Source organism: Bos mutus, chromosome 24 (genome assembly GCF_027580195.1).
Source record: "Bos mutus isolate GX-2022 chromosome 24, NWIPB_WYAK_1.1, whole genome shotgun sequence".
Classification (NCBI taxonomy): domain Eukaryota; kingdom Metazoa; phylum Chordata; class Mammalia; order Artiodactyla; family Bovidae; genus Bos; species Bos mutus.
The window spans coordinates 19,674,823-19,692,396 of record NC_091640.1 but is presented as its reverse complement, the minus strand read 5'-3'; the positions used below and the strand labels follow the sequence as shown (position 1 = coordinate 19,692,396).

The following is a 17,574-nucleotide window of genomic DNA, read 5'->3' as shown; positions in this document are numbered from 1 at the left end:
TTTGACAGATAAATGAGAGAAATCTGTGAAGCGTCAGGCCTTCAGGGAGTCCTCAGTGAGTGGTGGTTGTCACCCTGTGGCATTTAATCACTTCCTATTCGTGTTTCTGGGGTCACCATCCAAAAAAACCCACTTGCATTCAAATGCTTTTCTGAAGTCTGCTTCTGGGAATACTTAAACGAAGTGTCTTTGAGAGCCTAAAGTTAGGCCAGTGGTCCCCAGACTTTGCACGCACATGATGCTCCTAGTGATCTTGTTAAAATGCCGCGGGGTGCAGGCTGAGTGACCTGGCTCAGCTGGTCCTGGTGGTGCTGAAGACTCTGCACATCTAATAGGCACCTGGTGATGCTGATGCTCTGGGCCCAGGTCCACCTTTAGCCAGGGCTTAGACCTCCGGCTCTGCTGACCTTGCTCAGACCAAGGGGAGACCGATGTGGGTTAGAGCAGCCTAGGAGAGCTTCCTAGATGAAAGCAGGGCTTGGAGCTAAGTTCAGAGGCCCTGGAGGACTGGGGTGGGTGGGCAGAGGGAGGCAGGGCCTTCCCAGGGAGGAGGGAGGCTTGGGATTGCTAATGCCCAAACCACGCCTGAGTGAGCAAGATGTCCAGGACTCATTGCCTGGAGTTGCCTGAGGCCTGCAGGCTGTGCGGGCTGGACGTTCTGAAGGGCAGTAATGTGAGAAAGGCCTGCTGCCTTTCCCACCACAGGCTCCCAGAACCCCCAGTTCTGGGAGGACAATTCAGACCTTCCTGGCTCCCCAAAGTCGGCCCTCCTTACTCCCTTTCGGATCTCCTCTCCCTGATGCACACCTGGACTGGTCTCCCTGTCCACGGGGTCCTTCTCAGTCATTCCAGTCACAGTCCTTCCCTCTTCTGAGATGAGTGAAGCTTAGAATCCAAATCACACCGTTGACCATTCCGTATTTTTATTGTCCTGTAACTATCTCATGAATGAGTTAGGAGCCGCTGGATGTTACTGTGCCAGAGGACCCTGGTCAAACACACTCAACACCACTGTTCTGTCCTTCACGGAGATCCCTGGATTTATAGCACTCCGCAGCATATGAAGGGCTGACATACAAGATTTTCACTAAAGAACTAGGAAACAGGCCCAGGAAAGTCATGAGGCTCATCCCAAGTCATCCAGCAGTTTGCTGTTGTTCCCACAAGCTGTAAGCGCTCTGGAAGGTGGAGCAGAGTGTTCTGCTGGGTGCAGAGTGGACATCACAGTCTCCCAAGTTGCTTTGTGTCCACCCAGCCAACAGAGCAGGAGCCCACCTGCATGGCGCCCCCTGGTGGTCCAATTGAGAACATACCACAAATGCCTTGGCTCAGAACACACACTAGGGCCGCAGTTAACTGGGGCCCTGAACTCCAGCCCTTTTCTAACTGTTTTCAGGAAGATCTGAAGAACAAATAACCATAATGTCTTCTGCCATCATCACCCAGGCTTGCCCATCTTTGACAGGACTTGGCAGCCCACCGTTTTGGCCACAATGCAGGCCCATAAAGCAGACGCCTGGCTCTTTATACTCGCCCACGCACGCACTCTCTAGGAGAAACCCTGCCAGTCCTAAAATACATCCATTCCTGCAGCAGGAGTTCACACAGCTAACCTGCTTCTCTGCCTCGTGCTTTGGTGAAAGGTCAGCAAGGCTGTTTAACAGCCTCACGTGGTCTCACCTAGGCACTCCACTGATACCCCCTCCCCCTACCCCTGCAGCTGACACACGTGTGTGGGGAAACCCCTTCACTTCGGTCAGTCCTGGCCGCCCAGACACACGCGTGCCAGCTGCCACTGGCCAGGCCAAAGAGCCTTCTACACAGGGTTTCCTCCAGGCGCCCGAGACCACAGAGAGAGAAACTCCTGTCTTATCAAGTGTAACCCCGCAGGCTGAGCTAAGCTGAAAACTTTCCAGGGGGCCATGGGGCAAGGGGTGAGGTAGATGGAAGAGGAGCCCTGAGAATGGATCTGCTGGAATGCTTCTTGGTGTTGCCAAGGCCTACGAGGTCCAGGGTAGACAGAGAAGCTGTGCCCTGCCCCTGCCCACGCCCACGCCCAGCTCTGAATCAGCTCTGGGCAAGAGAGCAGGTACAGAAAGCACTGGGGGGCGGGACTCCAAGCACTGAAAGGCAGAGTTAACACTGGTGTGTGTCCGTCGCTCAGTTGTGTCTGACTCTGCGACCCCACAGCCTGTAGCCCGCCAGGCTCCTCTGTCCATGGGATTCTCTAGGCAAGAACGCTGGAGTGGGTGGCCATGCCCTCCTTCAGGGGATCTTCCCGACCCAGGGATCGGACAACGGAGCAGCCTGGAAGCAAAGGGCTGTGCAGGAAGAGGAGGCTGAAAGGAAGTGAGGTGCTTGGCTGAGAGCTGTGTGGACCTCTGGCTGGTGAGGGAGCCTGTGCTCAGCTGGGCCCCTGGGTAACCGCAGCCCAAGGGGTTTCCAGGCAAGCGTTGGTCTTTATGTCACCATGACAGCTGGGCCAGTCTAGGAAGCACGTCAGAGGGGGAGGAGCCTGGAACTGGGAGGCCACCGCGGTGGGAGGGGGTGGGCTCCTCCAGGACACTGGTTTGTCCTAAGGTCTCTTGCAGCTAAACTCCTGGGCACTTCCCATCACTACCATTTTTTGCTACCTAAAGCCATTTTCTGGATTACGAGCAGTCTTCACACGTGCCTCCCAAACCTTCAGCTGTGTCTCACTCATTTGATGCCTGCCTCCCTCAAAAGAAAGGGGCACAAGCAGGTAACTTGTACACACTGATGCCGATGACGGGGCTGATGGGGGTCATGGTCCAAACGATACCTGGACAAGTGCTGAAGAAAGCTGAGAAATTTCTGCCTGGTTTCCTTAGGAAGAAAGCTGAGCAGAGGGCATGGGGGAGGCGTGGGGCCCAGGGGCAGGGATGGACACGGAGGCGGGGGCGCAGCCCTTCCCTGAAGCTGTCCTGGAGCTGGCCCTCGGGGGCGGGCAGTCTGGCCGCTCTGCCTCAGGGAGACACCGAGCTGACCCTCGCTTTATTACATTCGTCACAGATGGAATCGGGCTGTGGAGGCCAGGAGACACCTTCCTCCCCCTCGGCCTCCTCTCCCCTTCCTGTTGGCTTCAGCAAGGTGAATAATGCCGAGTCTATTAGTCTCAGAATTGTAGAAAATGTCAGAGGCTCCAGAGGCCCCTCTGGACCACCACCCCCTTCCACAGTCCAGAAGGTGGAAGCTCAGAGTGGCTCCAAGCTGAGCGTTTTGCCCCAAAGTACCTGGTTTGTTTGCGGCATGTGGGACCTGGCACCCAGGTTCCCTGACCCTGGCCCAGGCTCTGACCATCACCTCACGTGGCCTCTTGTTTATCCCTTCAACTTAGAGACGGTGGCTGTGGACACAAGGCTCTCTGGGTCCTTTAGACAAATCCATGAGAGAGTCTTGCTGAGGACAGGCCATGGCTAGGCCTGGGTTCTGTTGTGGGGGCAGCAGGGCGGTTGTGAGAGTCACTCACCTGAAAACTGGGGACACCCCCCACACCCAGGCGAGTGAAGAGAAGAGCGCACTTGGACACAGAGCACAGCCCTGGCGGGAGGAGGGCTTTGCGACCTGGGAGGAGCGGAGGAGAGGGGAGGGGAGACTCTGCACGGAAGCTGAGGGAGGTGGGACCCAGGACCCCGGCCTGAAGAGGACAGGCAAGCTGGGCGTGCTGCGGGTGCAGATGCTCCGGATTTCAGGCATTTCTGCCTTCTCTCCTGGAAGCCCATGCTCCCTCCTGCTGGGAGAGCCTGGGGAGGAGACCCTGTGTGCTCAGCTCTGCCCCAGCCTGCGGTGTGGTCTGTGGGCAGGGGAGGGGTGGCTTGGCTGGAGACATGCCTGCCAGATCTGCTTCCGGTCAGGATGGGGACTCTTCCAAAGGTGGGTGCTGGAGACCCCCCCAACATGGGTGGGTGAGGGAGGCCTGGATCCTGGCCCCAGCTCTGTCACGAGTGAACTGCAACTCATCTCACTTGGATCTCAGATTCCATGTGGGTAAAATGAGAAAACTGAGCGAGCCATCGGTGCTGAAGCTGGACAGCCTGCAGAGAGGAGTGTGCAAACGGCTGCTCAGAAACTGCCTCTCAGCCTGGAGGGGAGCCTTCGTCCTCTTCTGCTGCCCATTGTCCACTCTGTGCTTACGCCATGTGAGCTTGTGCCCCTTGACGAACCCTCCCACCTCTAACACTCTGAGGACCCTGGGGCTTGTCCCCCAGGTGACTGAGAAGCAGGGAGTAAGAGAGACAGAAGCTCCCCCCTAGGGCCTCACTGTGCCTTTTCCATCTGCGCTCAGTCCCAGCACAGGGCCCTCGGCACCACTGACATTCTGGGATCAGATGCTGTCTTGTTGTGGGGCTCTCCTGTGCATTGTAAGATGTTTAGCAGCATCCTGACCTCTGCTTATCAGATACCTCCAGCATCTCCAGACAATGTCCGTAGGTCCTGTTGGGGGCAAATGTGCTCCCTGTTAAGACCCACTGCCCTAAAAGGACAGATGAAGTGTTTTCTGTAGAGAATATGGGGAAAGAGAGAAGATATGTCATTCATTTCCCCAAGAGAGAAAAAGAAAAGAGCATGAGGCCAGTGGGGAGAAGCAGAGGAAGGGCTAGTGGGATCCTCTCTACCCCACCCCACCCAGTGACTTAAACACTGTTGAAGACCTTTCTCTCTCTGCCATGGAAGGGCCACAGGGATGCCCTTTTTCAGTGTTACAGGTTGAATTGTGTCCTCCCCTCCCCACAAAAGGTGCTGAAGACCGAACCCCTGGTACCTATGAATGTGGCCTTATATGAAACAGGGTCTTTGCAGATGTAATCAAGCTGGGAGGAGGGCATCAGGTTGGGCCCCAACCCACACAACTGGTGTCTTTATAAGAAGGGGGAATTCGGACACAGAAACAGACACACACACCAGGAAGTTCACGTGATGGCATAAGAACACCCTCTCCCAGCCCAGGAGCGCCCGAGGCTACTGGAAGTGAGGAAGGAGGCACAAACAGGTCCTCCTCCCAGTGCTCAGAAGGAGCCAGCCCTGCCAACACCTTGATCTTGGTCTTCTAGCGCCAGAACTGTGAGACAATACCTCTCTGTCATTTTAAGTCACCTGGGCTGTGGGACTTTGTTACAACGGCCCCCCAAACCAGGAGCAAGAAGGACCACTGGACCAGGGAGGTGGAGAGATGCAGGGACCTGGCTTTGTGACCCCATCATCTAAATCAGAGACAAATGCTCCTGGGACCCAAACTCACCGTATAGAGCCTGAGCCTACAGGACAGACAAGTGGAAACACATCACATCTCTAAAATGAAACGCTTTGTGCCAATCACTAGAAGTTGTAACACTGCCCCGAACATGCTACCTACATCCATCATAAATTCATCTTTAGTTTCTGTTATCATATCACTGTCTCTGGGGACCCCTGTCTTGTCATCATTTGCCCTTTATAATTTATTCATCTTGTTCTTGCCTGCATCCTTTCTACTTATCATTCATCTTTACAGTTATACATAAAATTAGACAGATCCTTCCCAGGTGGGGCTGTCAGGAGGGAGATGGGCCTCACCAGGGAAATCCCAGGTGAGCTGGTGGAGGTCCCATGAGAGTCCCCTCTGGGTGTCGAGGCAGAGGTGAGTGGGGAGAAGGAGTCAGAGTGACGGTGTACGGGAGAGGCCAGTGAGGAGGATAAAGGGGAAAGGATGGGAAGTGAGAGGGAAGAAGAGGAGGAAGGTGACCAGAAGGGACAGAAAAGAGGAGGAAACAGGCACAAAGAGAAATATGATGATGGGACTCAAGGAAACAAACACGGGAGGAAGGGGGAGCAAGGAGCACACCCCGAGTCAGCGGCTCTAGAAATCCAGTGGAGCCTTTCCCTTTTTAAATTTTCTGCTTTAACATCGCTCCTGGTAAACTCAAAGAAGGTCACACTGAATGTCCATGGAGATGACGGGTCCTGAGCAGCGGGGACCCGAATGGGGAGGTGTGATGGCAGCAATGGTACTTGTCAACCAGGCTGAACTGGGGCCGGGGTGCGGGTAGGGGACGGCCATGGAGGAGTGTGCGGGCTTGCTTTGTATTCTCAGGTTGCCGGAGTCAGGGCACAAAAGCCAATCTTTAACTAGTGAGTTGGAACTTTAATGTTTACCAAGCAGATACAGCTCCCACTCGCCCCCGCCCCCTCTTCTCCCTGTTCCAGGCTCCTGCTAACTGGACCACCTCTTCCCCCCTTTAGCATCCCTGGCGAGGAACCTGGTCTGCTGCTAGCAGAGCAAAGAGCTGGTCACTGCTGCCCACGGAGCCTGGTTCCCTGATCACAGGCTCTTCCCAGAGGGCCTGCAATCCTACCTTTGGAAACATATGGACTCTTCCTGGGAGACAATTCCCAGAGAAGTCCCAAAGGCAGGGGGAGCTGGAATTGGGCAGCAGGGGCCTATTTTAAGGAACAGAATTCTTCTGAGAGGCCTCCTGTGCCTACTCAGGCCCCAGGGAGCTCTCCAAGTGGACCTCTCCTGCCCAGCTCATGGCTCCTGGCCTGTTGTGGGCGCCTCATCTTCTAGGCTGATTCTCAGACCACTGCTCTTATCTGACACTCCCACCTTCCTTCCAGCTTTCTAGTCCCACCCTGCCCAGATCCTGAACACACTTTTGAGCAACTCCTGATAACTTCCCTGGTGGTTCGGATGGTAAAAAATCTGCCTGCAGTGCAGGAGACCTGGGTTTAATCCCTGGCTCGGGAAGATCCCCTGGAGATGGGAATGGCTACCCACTCCAGTATTCTGGCTTGGAGAATTCCATGGACAGAGGAGCCTGGTGGGGTATAGTCCACGGGGTTGCAGAGAATCAGACATGACTGAGTGAATAACACTGACCGCATAGTTTTCCAGGTCCCTCTAAAGCAACTGGTGGCCCTAGAAAGGAGAGGTAGATATCCTGGGTTTTGGTAGCAGACCTGGTGATGGTACTTCCTTGGCCGTTTATTGACTGTGTAACCTTGGGCAAACTGCTTAATCTCTCCAGTCCGGGGTCCCCTTATGTATGGGGGATACTCATGACATCTTCCCCACAGGGTGGCTGTGAAGATAAAATGGGGTAATGGAGGTAACCTGCTTGCATCACGCCTGTCAGATAGTAAGTGCTTAGTAAGTATTAACTGTTATCATTGAGCTATTTTCTAGTCTACCCACTTTATGAGAGCGCTGTCTTGTATCACTGATGTATGCGTGACTTCTGTCTCCAACTTGATGGACAGCTCCAAGAGAGACGGGAATGCAATTTTCTTATCTCCGTGTCTGCCTGGATGCCTGGCACAGTGCTCGGCACACACAAAGGAAATTCTTGTTGATAGGTTGAGAAGCCATGTTGATGGTTACCCTATAAATGACGAACACACACTGGGGATGGAAGAAGGTAGGCTGAAGAGGGCAAGGGGTCAGGAGAGAGAATGAAGTTGAGAGTGTGAGGGAGAGATGGAGAGTTTCAGAAAAGCGGAATCACTTCCTGGATGCTGGCAGAAGACCCTGCTCAAAGGGACCCTGATGAGGCTTTGTGGCTCAGTAATCTCATTTTACTGAAGGCATGCCAAATTAAGAAACAATAATCCATTTGTAACACTGGTCCAGGGCTGACTCCGTCAGCCACCCCAGAGGCCTTGGGTAGGCTGGTTCCCAGGGATACTGACCTCTGACTTGTACAAACACCCACTGTGACGTGGTTTCTGAGCTTCCACTGATCCTAACAGAAATGTCAGCTCCTCTTCCCAGTCCCCACGTGAGGACACGTGGGAAGGGTGTCTCTAGTTCTGTCTCTGTGGTTTGGTTATTGTTTTTGGTGGTGGAGGTGTATGTGTGTGTGCCCACAGATGACAACCAAGGCAGTGTTCCCTGCTGTTAACAGGATACTAGCCCTGCAACTTGCTGGGACACAGAATGGGCTCCCATCTCCTCCCCTCTGCCTCTCTCCTGTGAGAAAGTGGAGGACTGATTTTAATTGATTGATTTTAATGGATTTTGAAGTCTGGAAAAGTGCCTAAATTGCTGAGGTTACTGGTTTCCAGGTTCTTTTTTTTTTTTTTTCCAATTTTTTTTCTCCTTCATCAGACAAGGAGTGCACTCACCAGGGCACCTCGGGTGGTGACCCCAGACAAGAAGAGGCCTCTCTCTGCTGCCTAACCAAGCAGCCAGTCAGCCTGCCTCAGCTGGTGGCAACACCCATTATATGGTCGGGTGGGAGCACTTTGCTTGGTCCTGTCCCAGCATTTGCCAGCGGCTCACTTTCTCTGATCTCAATAATGACACCAAGTCCTGCTTTCTGGAATCCAAATGACTCCGCTTTAAAATCTGGTCACTTTATTTTTCATTAATCTCCATGTGAGTTTGTGCACGGACAATGTGCCCTGGGAAGTTTGAGCTGAAATCCTGCCTTTTCTTCCCATCCCTCCCGCTGTGGGCTGTGCCTGCCCTGAGAATTGTGATGGAGTCTTTGAGGCCTCGTGTCTCCCAGTCTCCCCGTGAGGCCTCTGAAGAAAGGACAGCCTTCCAGGCACCGCCAGGAGACTCGGCTATGTTTTAGTTCCATTGTTGGCCTCTCTCCTCTCCCCTCCCACCTCCCAACATACATTCACTTTTTTTTTTTTTTTCTTTCTTCCAAACTTGCCCAACTTGTCTTTGTGGTTTCAGAAAAATGCCACTGGATCTCCCAGTATGAAGGATTAGCACAGATTATGGGGAACAGTGTTAATTATCGGTGGAAGGGGGGGCAGGTGCGTTGCTCCAATGTGCTGCTGATTTCCCCTGGGCCTTTCTGTCTGGTAATAAGCCTTCTTTAATCTGGCAGGCCCCTTGGTGAAATCAGCACCACGGACAGTGGTATTGATTGCTTCTGAGAAACCATCACAGCTGCTCAACCAAATTACCTTTGATATGTGACCTTTAATGTAATTACTGCAACATCAAAGTATTTCTATAAATTATTAAAGAACTAATACACTCCATCATTTAGCTATTCTATTATATGTAAAATAAACAACCACAAGTTAATGTTAGATCCTGAACAATCCACACTTGCTGCTGAAATTCTCCCAGTTCTCCCCCTTCAAAACCCCAAGCCTCCCCCTCCCAGCTTCTCTTTCTGTTTCCCCATCTAATTCCAGGCTTTTAGCCATCATGAAACTCCCCAGCAATCTCTCTCAAGCTGATGAAGGGCCTCCCATAACAATGTGGTATTTTCTATTCCATTTGGGTGGCTCTAAAATATCTATCACAATCTCCCCCAAAACAAAGTACCATAAACACTTTATTAATCAGCACAAGCCTTTCTCAGAAGCCTTTGATTATCTTACAATATGGCTTTATGCCTCACACATAACATGGGGCGATGTGGAGCATATTTCTGCCATCTTACAGAGGGCACCCAGAAAGTAATTACTATAATATATGTGCATGTAGCCGCGCCACTAAAAAACCAACTGGGGAACGACCACCGTGCCAGAGCGGGGCTCCACACAAAAACCTGAACGGTGCACGATTTCCATACATTTGCATCCGCGGGTGTGTTATTAAGATGACTCAGCCCCGTGCTTTGCAATCACAAATAACAAACACAGTACAAAGGCTGTCTTAATGGAAGGAAGGCCCTCCCCACCCCTAAATGGGTAAAGAAGGCTCTCTGATGCAAAGGAAGCCAGCCCCCGACCTGGGTTGGGCTTTCTCTCTGTCTACCTGGTTAACCTTTCCCGCTGCGGGGCAGAAATGGAAACGTGTGTTTACATACGGTTTGCTTGGTAAGAATGTAAACACGCATGTGTAAATATTGGTGAGCATACATATAGAACACACGTGCTTCCCTGCAGTGTCCATTGTATAAGCTTAAACAAGGTACATCTTAAAATTCTTTATGCCCACAAACGCTCACATCTTTCCATTTATCTTTAGATACTCGGCGAGCCGTATATCTCCCCCCGCCTCCCGCCCCCATCTCTCTGAACCCACAGGAGAGACCGCGCAGACCCTTGACCCGGTCTACACTTCTTATTTTATGGTGATGAACTAGCCTCGATAATAGCCATGGCTGATATCACACCCAGTTAGGGGGGCCATAAATAATTCTCTTCTCCCCCGCACAGAAGCTATAAACCAGGGCTGAGGCGCGATAGTTTATCAAAGACGAGGGCTGGCTCCTTAAATAAACCGCGGTGATCTCACTCGCGGCGCCGCGCCCGGGCGGGTAGGCGCTCCCTCCCGCCCCGGCCCGGCCCCCACCCCAGGAACCGCAAGTGTCCGACGGAGATCGGCGGGTGTTCGCGCGGCTCCGCCACCGGCGGCCCCGCCGAGGGGGCCCGGGCACCCTGCGTCCCCACCCCGGGCCGCCAGCGCCGGCAGCGCGCGGAGCCGAAACCCGATCGGCGGCGCCCGGGCGCGCCAGGGGAGAAGCCGCGACCCGGCTTCGCGGCCGCGGCCAAGTTCGTTCCCCCGCCCGGGGTTCCGTCGGGCCTGGACGGCCGGGTGCGCGGGCCGCCAGGTGAGGTCCGGGCTCGGCGCCCACGCGCCCGTTTCGCAGCCCGGCGCCTCGCGGCCGCAGGGGGCCCGGAAAGCGGCGCGCCAGATCCGGGGCGAAGGCCTTCGCTCCCCGCGCCGGCCGCGCCGCCGCCCGGCCTCCCGCAGTCGCCCCCTGTCGGCGCGCCCGTCGCTCGCGCCTCGCCGGGCGCCACTTACCCCGGGCAGAGTCTTCTGCTCGTGCAGCGCGCTCTGGGCCTTCAGCGCTGACTCACGCTCGCAGTAGGTGAGGAAGGCGCAGCCTGGGGAGGGAAGCAAGCGCCGAGAAGGGTCAGTGGGGGCGCCCCCCGGCCGCCCACGCGCCCGCCCGCCCGTCTCCAGCCCCTCCCAGCTCTCCGTCCCTCTCCCCACCTCTCTTCTCTCTCCCATGCGCTCTACTCGAGCTTTCCTGCCTCCCCGTTTTCCCCTGTGTCTGCTTTTCGTCCCTCTCGTTCGCTGCCTTTCTCTTTCGCTCCTTGGGCGAAGTCTCCCCACTCAGCATTCCCCCCCTGCCACGCCCCCTCTCCCCGCGGGTCTCTTACGGTCCCCGCGCCCCGGGGGGGGCCTGCCTGCCTCCGTCTGGGTGCTCTGCTATTTCAGCTCCAGCCCCATACCTCCCAGAAAGTGGCAGCTTCTACCCCGCACCCCCAGCACCTCTGGTCACTCTTGATCATGAACTCCTCCTGTTCTGGCCCCCTTAGGAGGGATGAGGCAGGGACCCTCCAGGCCTTTCAAATCAAGGCTCCATCTGTAAGGAGGACCCCAGGCCAGGTTGTTCCTAACGAAGTGAATGGGGCTGTCCGTGTGTCCGCCACAGTCGGTTGTTGCATCTGCCGTGCTATCTTCACACCCCTCCCGGAGGGCTTGGAGACCAGACCCCCTGTCTCTAATTCCCTGGGGGACTCCAGCAGCGCCCTGCCCTGCCTCAGTCTCCCCTCATGTGAACAGAAGGGGTTGACTGAAGGGTCTGCAAAGTCCTGTTGAGTTTTCCCCTTGCGTGATTCTGACAGCGCCTTACCAGGAAATCTAGATTTTACAGAGCACCGTGCCTTGCTCAAGGGGTGACTTTTTAATGCTGGCCCTTTAGGCCCAGCGACAAGGCAAAGAGAATGCCTGTGGATGGGAGAGTCTTTGGGGAGTTCCTTCAAATTTCTCAGTGTCACGGCTTCTTCCTGTGCCTACAGACGTGGCTGAGGGTGTCTAAGGGCACCTAGGGCCTTAGGAAAGGTCAAAAAGTCAACTTCAGCCAACAGCAGGCTTGAGTTTCATGGGGCACAGTGGCCTCAAACTTTCCAAAGTCGCCCGCGGCCCCAGAGAAGGCACCCTGCAAACTGGCCACCGTCTCTGTTTCACTCTTTTCTTTCTCTCCCATATTTCACTCTCTTCCCCATGATCTGACCTCCCAACCATCTAAGTTCACCACTGTCCCCACCTTTCTTTTGCTCTCACGGTCTTCTCACACTCTCCACATTTTCACATCTCCCAATCCCATCCATTTTTCAAGAATCTGGTCAAGGTTCACCTCCTCCAGGCAGCCACCTTGACTGGTCTGGGCCAGGTTAAGTCAGCCTCCTTTCTTAACTGCCCACAGCTGGCCAAGTGGTCATTCTCATGGCCATTTATCAATTATTTCCAGAGTGTCCTTGTGCCAATTTCTGTGGCATGTCCAGCAGCCCAGGCCCTCTTGTAGGAGGCTTGTAGGAGCCTTAACGCTGGGCATAAAGTGTTCCCAGCGTCCTCTGCAATTCCTGGCTTCTCCATCATCCAGTAAAAACCTCCCTTCCCAGGTGGTGCTAGTGGTAAAGAACCTGCCTGCCAATGCAGGAGATGCAATAAACGTGGGTTCGACCCCTGGGTCAGGAAGATCCTCTGGAGAAGGAAATGACAACCTACTCCAGTATTCTTGCCTGGGAAATCCCATGGACAGAGGAGCCTGGTAGGCTACAGTCCATGGAGTCGCAAAGAGTTGGACACAACAGAAGTGACTTCACACATGGGTATCCTCCTCTTCCATTCCAAAAACTCGTCCTGCCTCTTAGCTTCAGAGAAGAGATGGAAGGAACTGTATGTGAGAGGGAGACACAGAGATGGGGAGAAGGAAGCAGGGAGACAGAGCTCTGCACTCCCAGGGGCTCTCCGCCTTCCCATCCTCCTCCTCCTGTCTGTCCAGAGCTGGGAGGAGCTGTGAGTACCACGGAGCCTCTGTCCACTGCATCTCATCCCTCCCCAGCCAGACTCTGGATCACCCCTCCTCCCTGCTCCCCGTTCCTCCTTCCCCAGTCGGCAGACGGTTATAGATGGAGACACTTGGGGACTGAAATGAATAGCGGTCAGAGGCCCCCGTGACGTCGGCCCTCGTGCTGTTGCCTGCCTCTCCCGGGGCCTCTTTCCTCTTGTCCCCTCGCTGGCCTTGTCCTCCGCCCGTGCCTGCCTGCAGCCGGGAGGCGGCCGCTGTCTTGCTGCAAGCCGGCAAGCCAGCTCAGGACAAGGTCAGGGGCAGGTTTGGAGGAGGAGGGAGGCAGGAGAGGAAAGGGAGGAGGGGGAAGGAGAGGAAATGGCCACATTGTCTCTGTGGCCCAGGATAACAAGGAAAGGCTTCCAGAAAGAAAAAAGAAAGAAAGAAAAAAAGAATCTGTTGCTTTTGTCCAGCTTCCAGGAATTTTTGCACAGTTTTTTTTTTTTTTTTTTTAGAGAGAAAGCTCACTGCTCTGTTGTGAAGCAGAATCTGTGAGGGACCCTCAAGGCCCTGCGTGACCTCCCCTGTCGTCTCCATCTCCTGACTTCACCTTCTCCCCTTTCTCCCCTGCTTACTCGCCCATCTTTCTCCTGCCTCTCCGCCCTCCCAGGTGCACTGTGCCCCCGGACCTTTGCACCAGTGGTTACCTCTGCCCAGAAGGAGCCCATCTGCTGTCTGTATGGTCGTCTCCTTCCTTCCCTTCGGGTTTCCCTCACATGTGACCTCTTCAAGGATGTCTCTCCTGACAGCCTCACTGAATGCAGCACCCCTCACCCCCCAGGACACATACCTGCTCTCTGACCCCTCGTCCTGTTGGCTCTTCTCTTTGGCAGCCCTCACCCCGAAATATTGTTTGTTTGCTCCTTGATTAGTGTCTCCCCGGCTCAGATGAGGTCAGGACTTGACTTTGTTCTGTCCTGCTTGGTTCTCAGTTCTCAGAAAGGGGCCAGGAACTCAGTGCACGTCTGTTGAGAGCATTGAATCCTGAATACCTCGGCTACTTTGGGGGTGCTAGAGGGTGGGGGGACTTGGGAGTGGTGCAGGGAGCTGATCAAGGCCCTGAAGACCTAGAGCCACAATGGACTTCCATAACAGGTGGGGACAGAGGTTGCACATGAGAGCTGATGGGTGGCCCGGGCAGGAAGACTTTTGTTCCTAAGGCTTCCTTGAGCCCATCTGCTTGACAGCGTGGTTACCATCATGGTCCTGCTCTCATCCCCAGCAGATCATCCCCTGACAAGGCTGATGCGCACAGATGGAAGCTGTGCCTGGCCAGGGCTCACTTACTGGTTCCTCTCTCTTGAGTCTCAGTTGTCTTATCTCTAACTCCCTTCAGAGGCTGGTGGAGAGAACTACTAAACAACAAGCGAGCGTTAACAAACTCTGCAGAGCTCTCTGATCGCAGAGTGCGGTGTCAACACAGTCACTCTGGCAGATGGGAGCAGGGACTCAGAGAGGCAGAGTCCCTCCTGGTCCTCTGCACCTCCGTGAGGACGGATTGGTCTTACATGGGGGCCAACTGGTGGCCACCCACCCGGCCTGCTCAAACCGTCTCTTCGGCCAGCCAGCTGCCATGTCTGATAGTCACCTCTTGGGAGAACCATCTCACTACAGCTCTATAAAAAACTCAGAGATGGACATGCAGGTATTAATTGCTGGCTCCAGGTGCTTGAAGGGACCACGTCGGCTCGCTTGCTGGGGGCAGAACCCCAGGAGCGGCCGCTTGGTGGAGATGGGGCTTCAGGAGGGGAGTCTGCCTTCACAGGATACTGCAGAGTGCAGTGGGCCTGGGTAGGGGTCGAGGTGGGGGCCCACGGTGGCCAGGGGAGAGAGGGGTCCCAAGCCATCCCCCTGGACATTTGCTGAACTGTGACTTCCTGTCCTCATCACCACTTCTCCCAGAAAACTGAGGAGGGGACTCCAAGCTGTGAGGGGAGTCTGGGAGTCCCAGACTCGCCTCCTGTAAGAAGCCGAGGTATCCCCAGAGACATGCCTTGTGAGGCCCCTTGGGAACGCTCAGTCTAGTTGGGAAATGGGGTTCTTTCAGGGAAACAGCCTCATTCTGATCCAAGACTGGTGGGTGGAGGGGAGAGTGAGGCTGGTACCAGGCTCTGCACCTCAAGGCTGAGAAGGTCTGATGATGGAGAGCCCCTCCTGGGGATGGGGCTGATGGCACAGATATCTCTCCTTGCCTTCAGGCCCAACACTTCCGTTCCCAAGCCTGACCCTGCCCGTATCCTTGTGTTCACAGCAAAGGGAACATGGATCCCCTGTGGTTGTTTGGAGAAACAATAAAATTGAAAACCATCTAAAGATGTCTCAGTGCCATAATGCTTTTATGTTTAAACTGTGGAATACCCTACAACAGTCAATAAGACGAAATGGTTCTAAATGTCCAATGTGGAAAGGCGCGTTGTCAGTTGGGAGAAGCAAGTTGCACAGTAGCGGACGCCATGTGTGTATATCAGAGACATCTCAGCGACTCCTACATGCACCCAAATCTGTGCCTACGCCATAGCACAAGGGCTGTGAGGACTCCCGCCAAGCTGAAAACAGGGACGAAGCGGGTAGCGGGGTGTCTCTCATGACTTCAACATTTTTTGTTTTGTTTGACACATTTAGACCCAGAATGTATTCATAATGTCACTTATATAATTAACTTTAAAGAAAAGAAACTTTGCTGAAAGAGGAAGATGGAGTGCAAACGAGGTGGGTAGAAATGGGTGAGCCAGACAGGATGCAGGACCTGTTCCGAGGAGATGGACAAAGTCCTCTGGACGTTAGCCTCCTGGCAGGTTCTTCACGAGGGACATTATTTTGGTGGGTCCTGCAATGGCCCTGGGTCAAAGCCTCCTCTCAGCTCTGGGACTCGAAGCGGATTCTCTCCGCCCAGCAAGCTGTATGTGGTATTCGTTTGGGTCCTGTGGCCCCCGAGTCTCAGAAGGTATCTGGGTTGGGGTGAGAATAGACTCCATGCTAGAATGGAGAGGCCTCCCTCTCCCCATACCTGTCCCACTCTCCAGTTTATCTGAGACCCAACCGGATGTGTGGCGCTGATGGCGGGACCTGAGGTGAAAAGTTGCGGGAGTGACTGGGAACATCTGGGTGAGGTCTGACCTCCTCACCCCTCAGCCCCCGTCTTCTCCATCCCCCGGTCTTCTCCATCCCTCGGCGTGCGATGTTTGTCCCAGCTCCAGCTCATCACCTGAGTCTCCCACCCTTCAGGATCGGCACTTTCTAGCCACCGCCTCCTGAACATGGGAGTGAGTGGAACAGAACTGCAGCCTAGCGGGGCGGGAGCAGCCTTGGGAATTCATCAGGGTGGGCGTGGGAGCAGGCAAATGTCACACTAGCAGAAAAGTCACGCCCAGCCCAGCGCTGCCACCCGCTGCTGATTGCCTGGCCTCCCTGCATGAGGAGGACCCGGCCGGCCCCCCTGAGACCTGCCTCTCCTCTGCTGCTCCCGGTTCTACCCCGTGCGCTGGACAAGGGTCCAACCTTCACATTTCCTCATGCGGCCTTCTGACCTTTTCCCTCTCGCCATCCTTATTTGCTCGTCCTTCTGTCTAGCAGCTTTATGTCCCCTGTCTTTGAAGAGACTGTCAACTCCGTGATGGGTGGAGACAGCCTCTTCTACAGGAAGGCTGAGCCTCTAGCCCGAAGGAACTGAGAAGGGTGGGGGAACACGACAGAGGGTTTGGGGCTCTGCAGAAGAGCCGGAAGCGCTGAGGGCGGCGGAGGAGAAGAGTGTGGCCCCCGGGGAGGAGTGGGCTTCTGCGGCTCAGGAGGGTGGCAGACGCCTGGCTCCAGTGGGGCAGCCGGCGCTGATTCCTGAGAAGCTGGGCGGGGTTGGTGAGGGGCGGGGGTGGGCGTGGGGGGGGGGGCTCTCCCACGTGAGGGAGAAACACAGCGCCGCAGAATTAATTGCACGGAGATGGCAGTCATTTACAAAGCCCCCGTGTGCGGGGATAAAAGGCCTTGTCATTGTGAAGTGAAGGAAGTACAATTTCCTGCCCAACTCCGAACAGGGCTGAAGCCTGCCTGGGGTGTAATCACCGCGGAAGGGCACACTCCCGAGGCGCACCTCCTCCCACCCCAGCCGGGCCTTGGCTTCCTACAAATTGAATTACAGAATTAGCCAGAGGAAGGTGGCCCTGGAATAGGAAGATCTGGACTTTAATAAAACATCAGATCCTCAGGCCCTGCACGTGGCTGGCCTGGAGGAAGCGATGGGAAGCAGGCTGTGGGAGGGGCCAGGGACCGGGAAGGGAGCCCGAAGCCCGCCCACCAACCAGGCAGACCCAAGGGTCAAGGAGGGGCTCCCTGTTCGTAGTGATTTTTCTCTGCCCGGAATCTCCACGCATCCGCCTGCCTGCCGTGGTGTCTGAAACCCCACCCTCAGAGCATCCTTCCTTGATGATTCTCCTCCCAGCGTTCACAAAACAGACGTGCCCCCCACCCCACTCAGAGAAATCGAGGCAGACTGTCTGGGGGTGGCTAGAGCGAGGCGGGAGAGGGGATGTCTTCCAGCTTCCCTGGAAAGAGGGTTACTGGTGTTCTGGGAGCAGGTCTGTCCCTCCATCCAGTCCCTGCCCCCGCTGCTCTGGGTGGGCAAGAACTGCCTCCCGGGTAACTCCTGGGTCAGATGCCCCCTTCCTGGGTGTGGACAGACACCTGCAGGGCCAGTCGTCACATACACACTCTGCCCCTGGAAATGTGCCCCCAGCTCTGGGCTTCCCCTGGTCTGCACCTTCTTCAAGACCCACCGCTTGTGTCCTGAGAGCCTACCTCCGCCTCCTGG

General features: G+C 55.1%; 1 protein-coding gene across 14 annotated transcripts in view; it reads right to left on the bottom strand.

Moving 5' to 3' along the window:
• Nucleotides 1-17,574, bottom strand: part of CELF4 (CUGBP Elav-like family member 4) — a 313,419-nt gene that overhangs the window by 222,141 nt on the left and 73,704 nt on the right. For all 14 annotated transcript variants that reach the window (XM_070361712.1, XM_070361713.1, XM_070361723.1 and 11 more), the window contains exon 2: nt 10,718-10,800. In XM_070361712.1, coding sequence (XP_070217813.1) covers nt 10,718-10,800 — 83 coding nt within the window. The remainder of the gene's footprint in view (nt 1-10,717; nt 10,801-17,574) is intronic.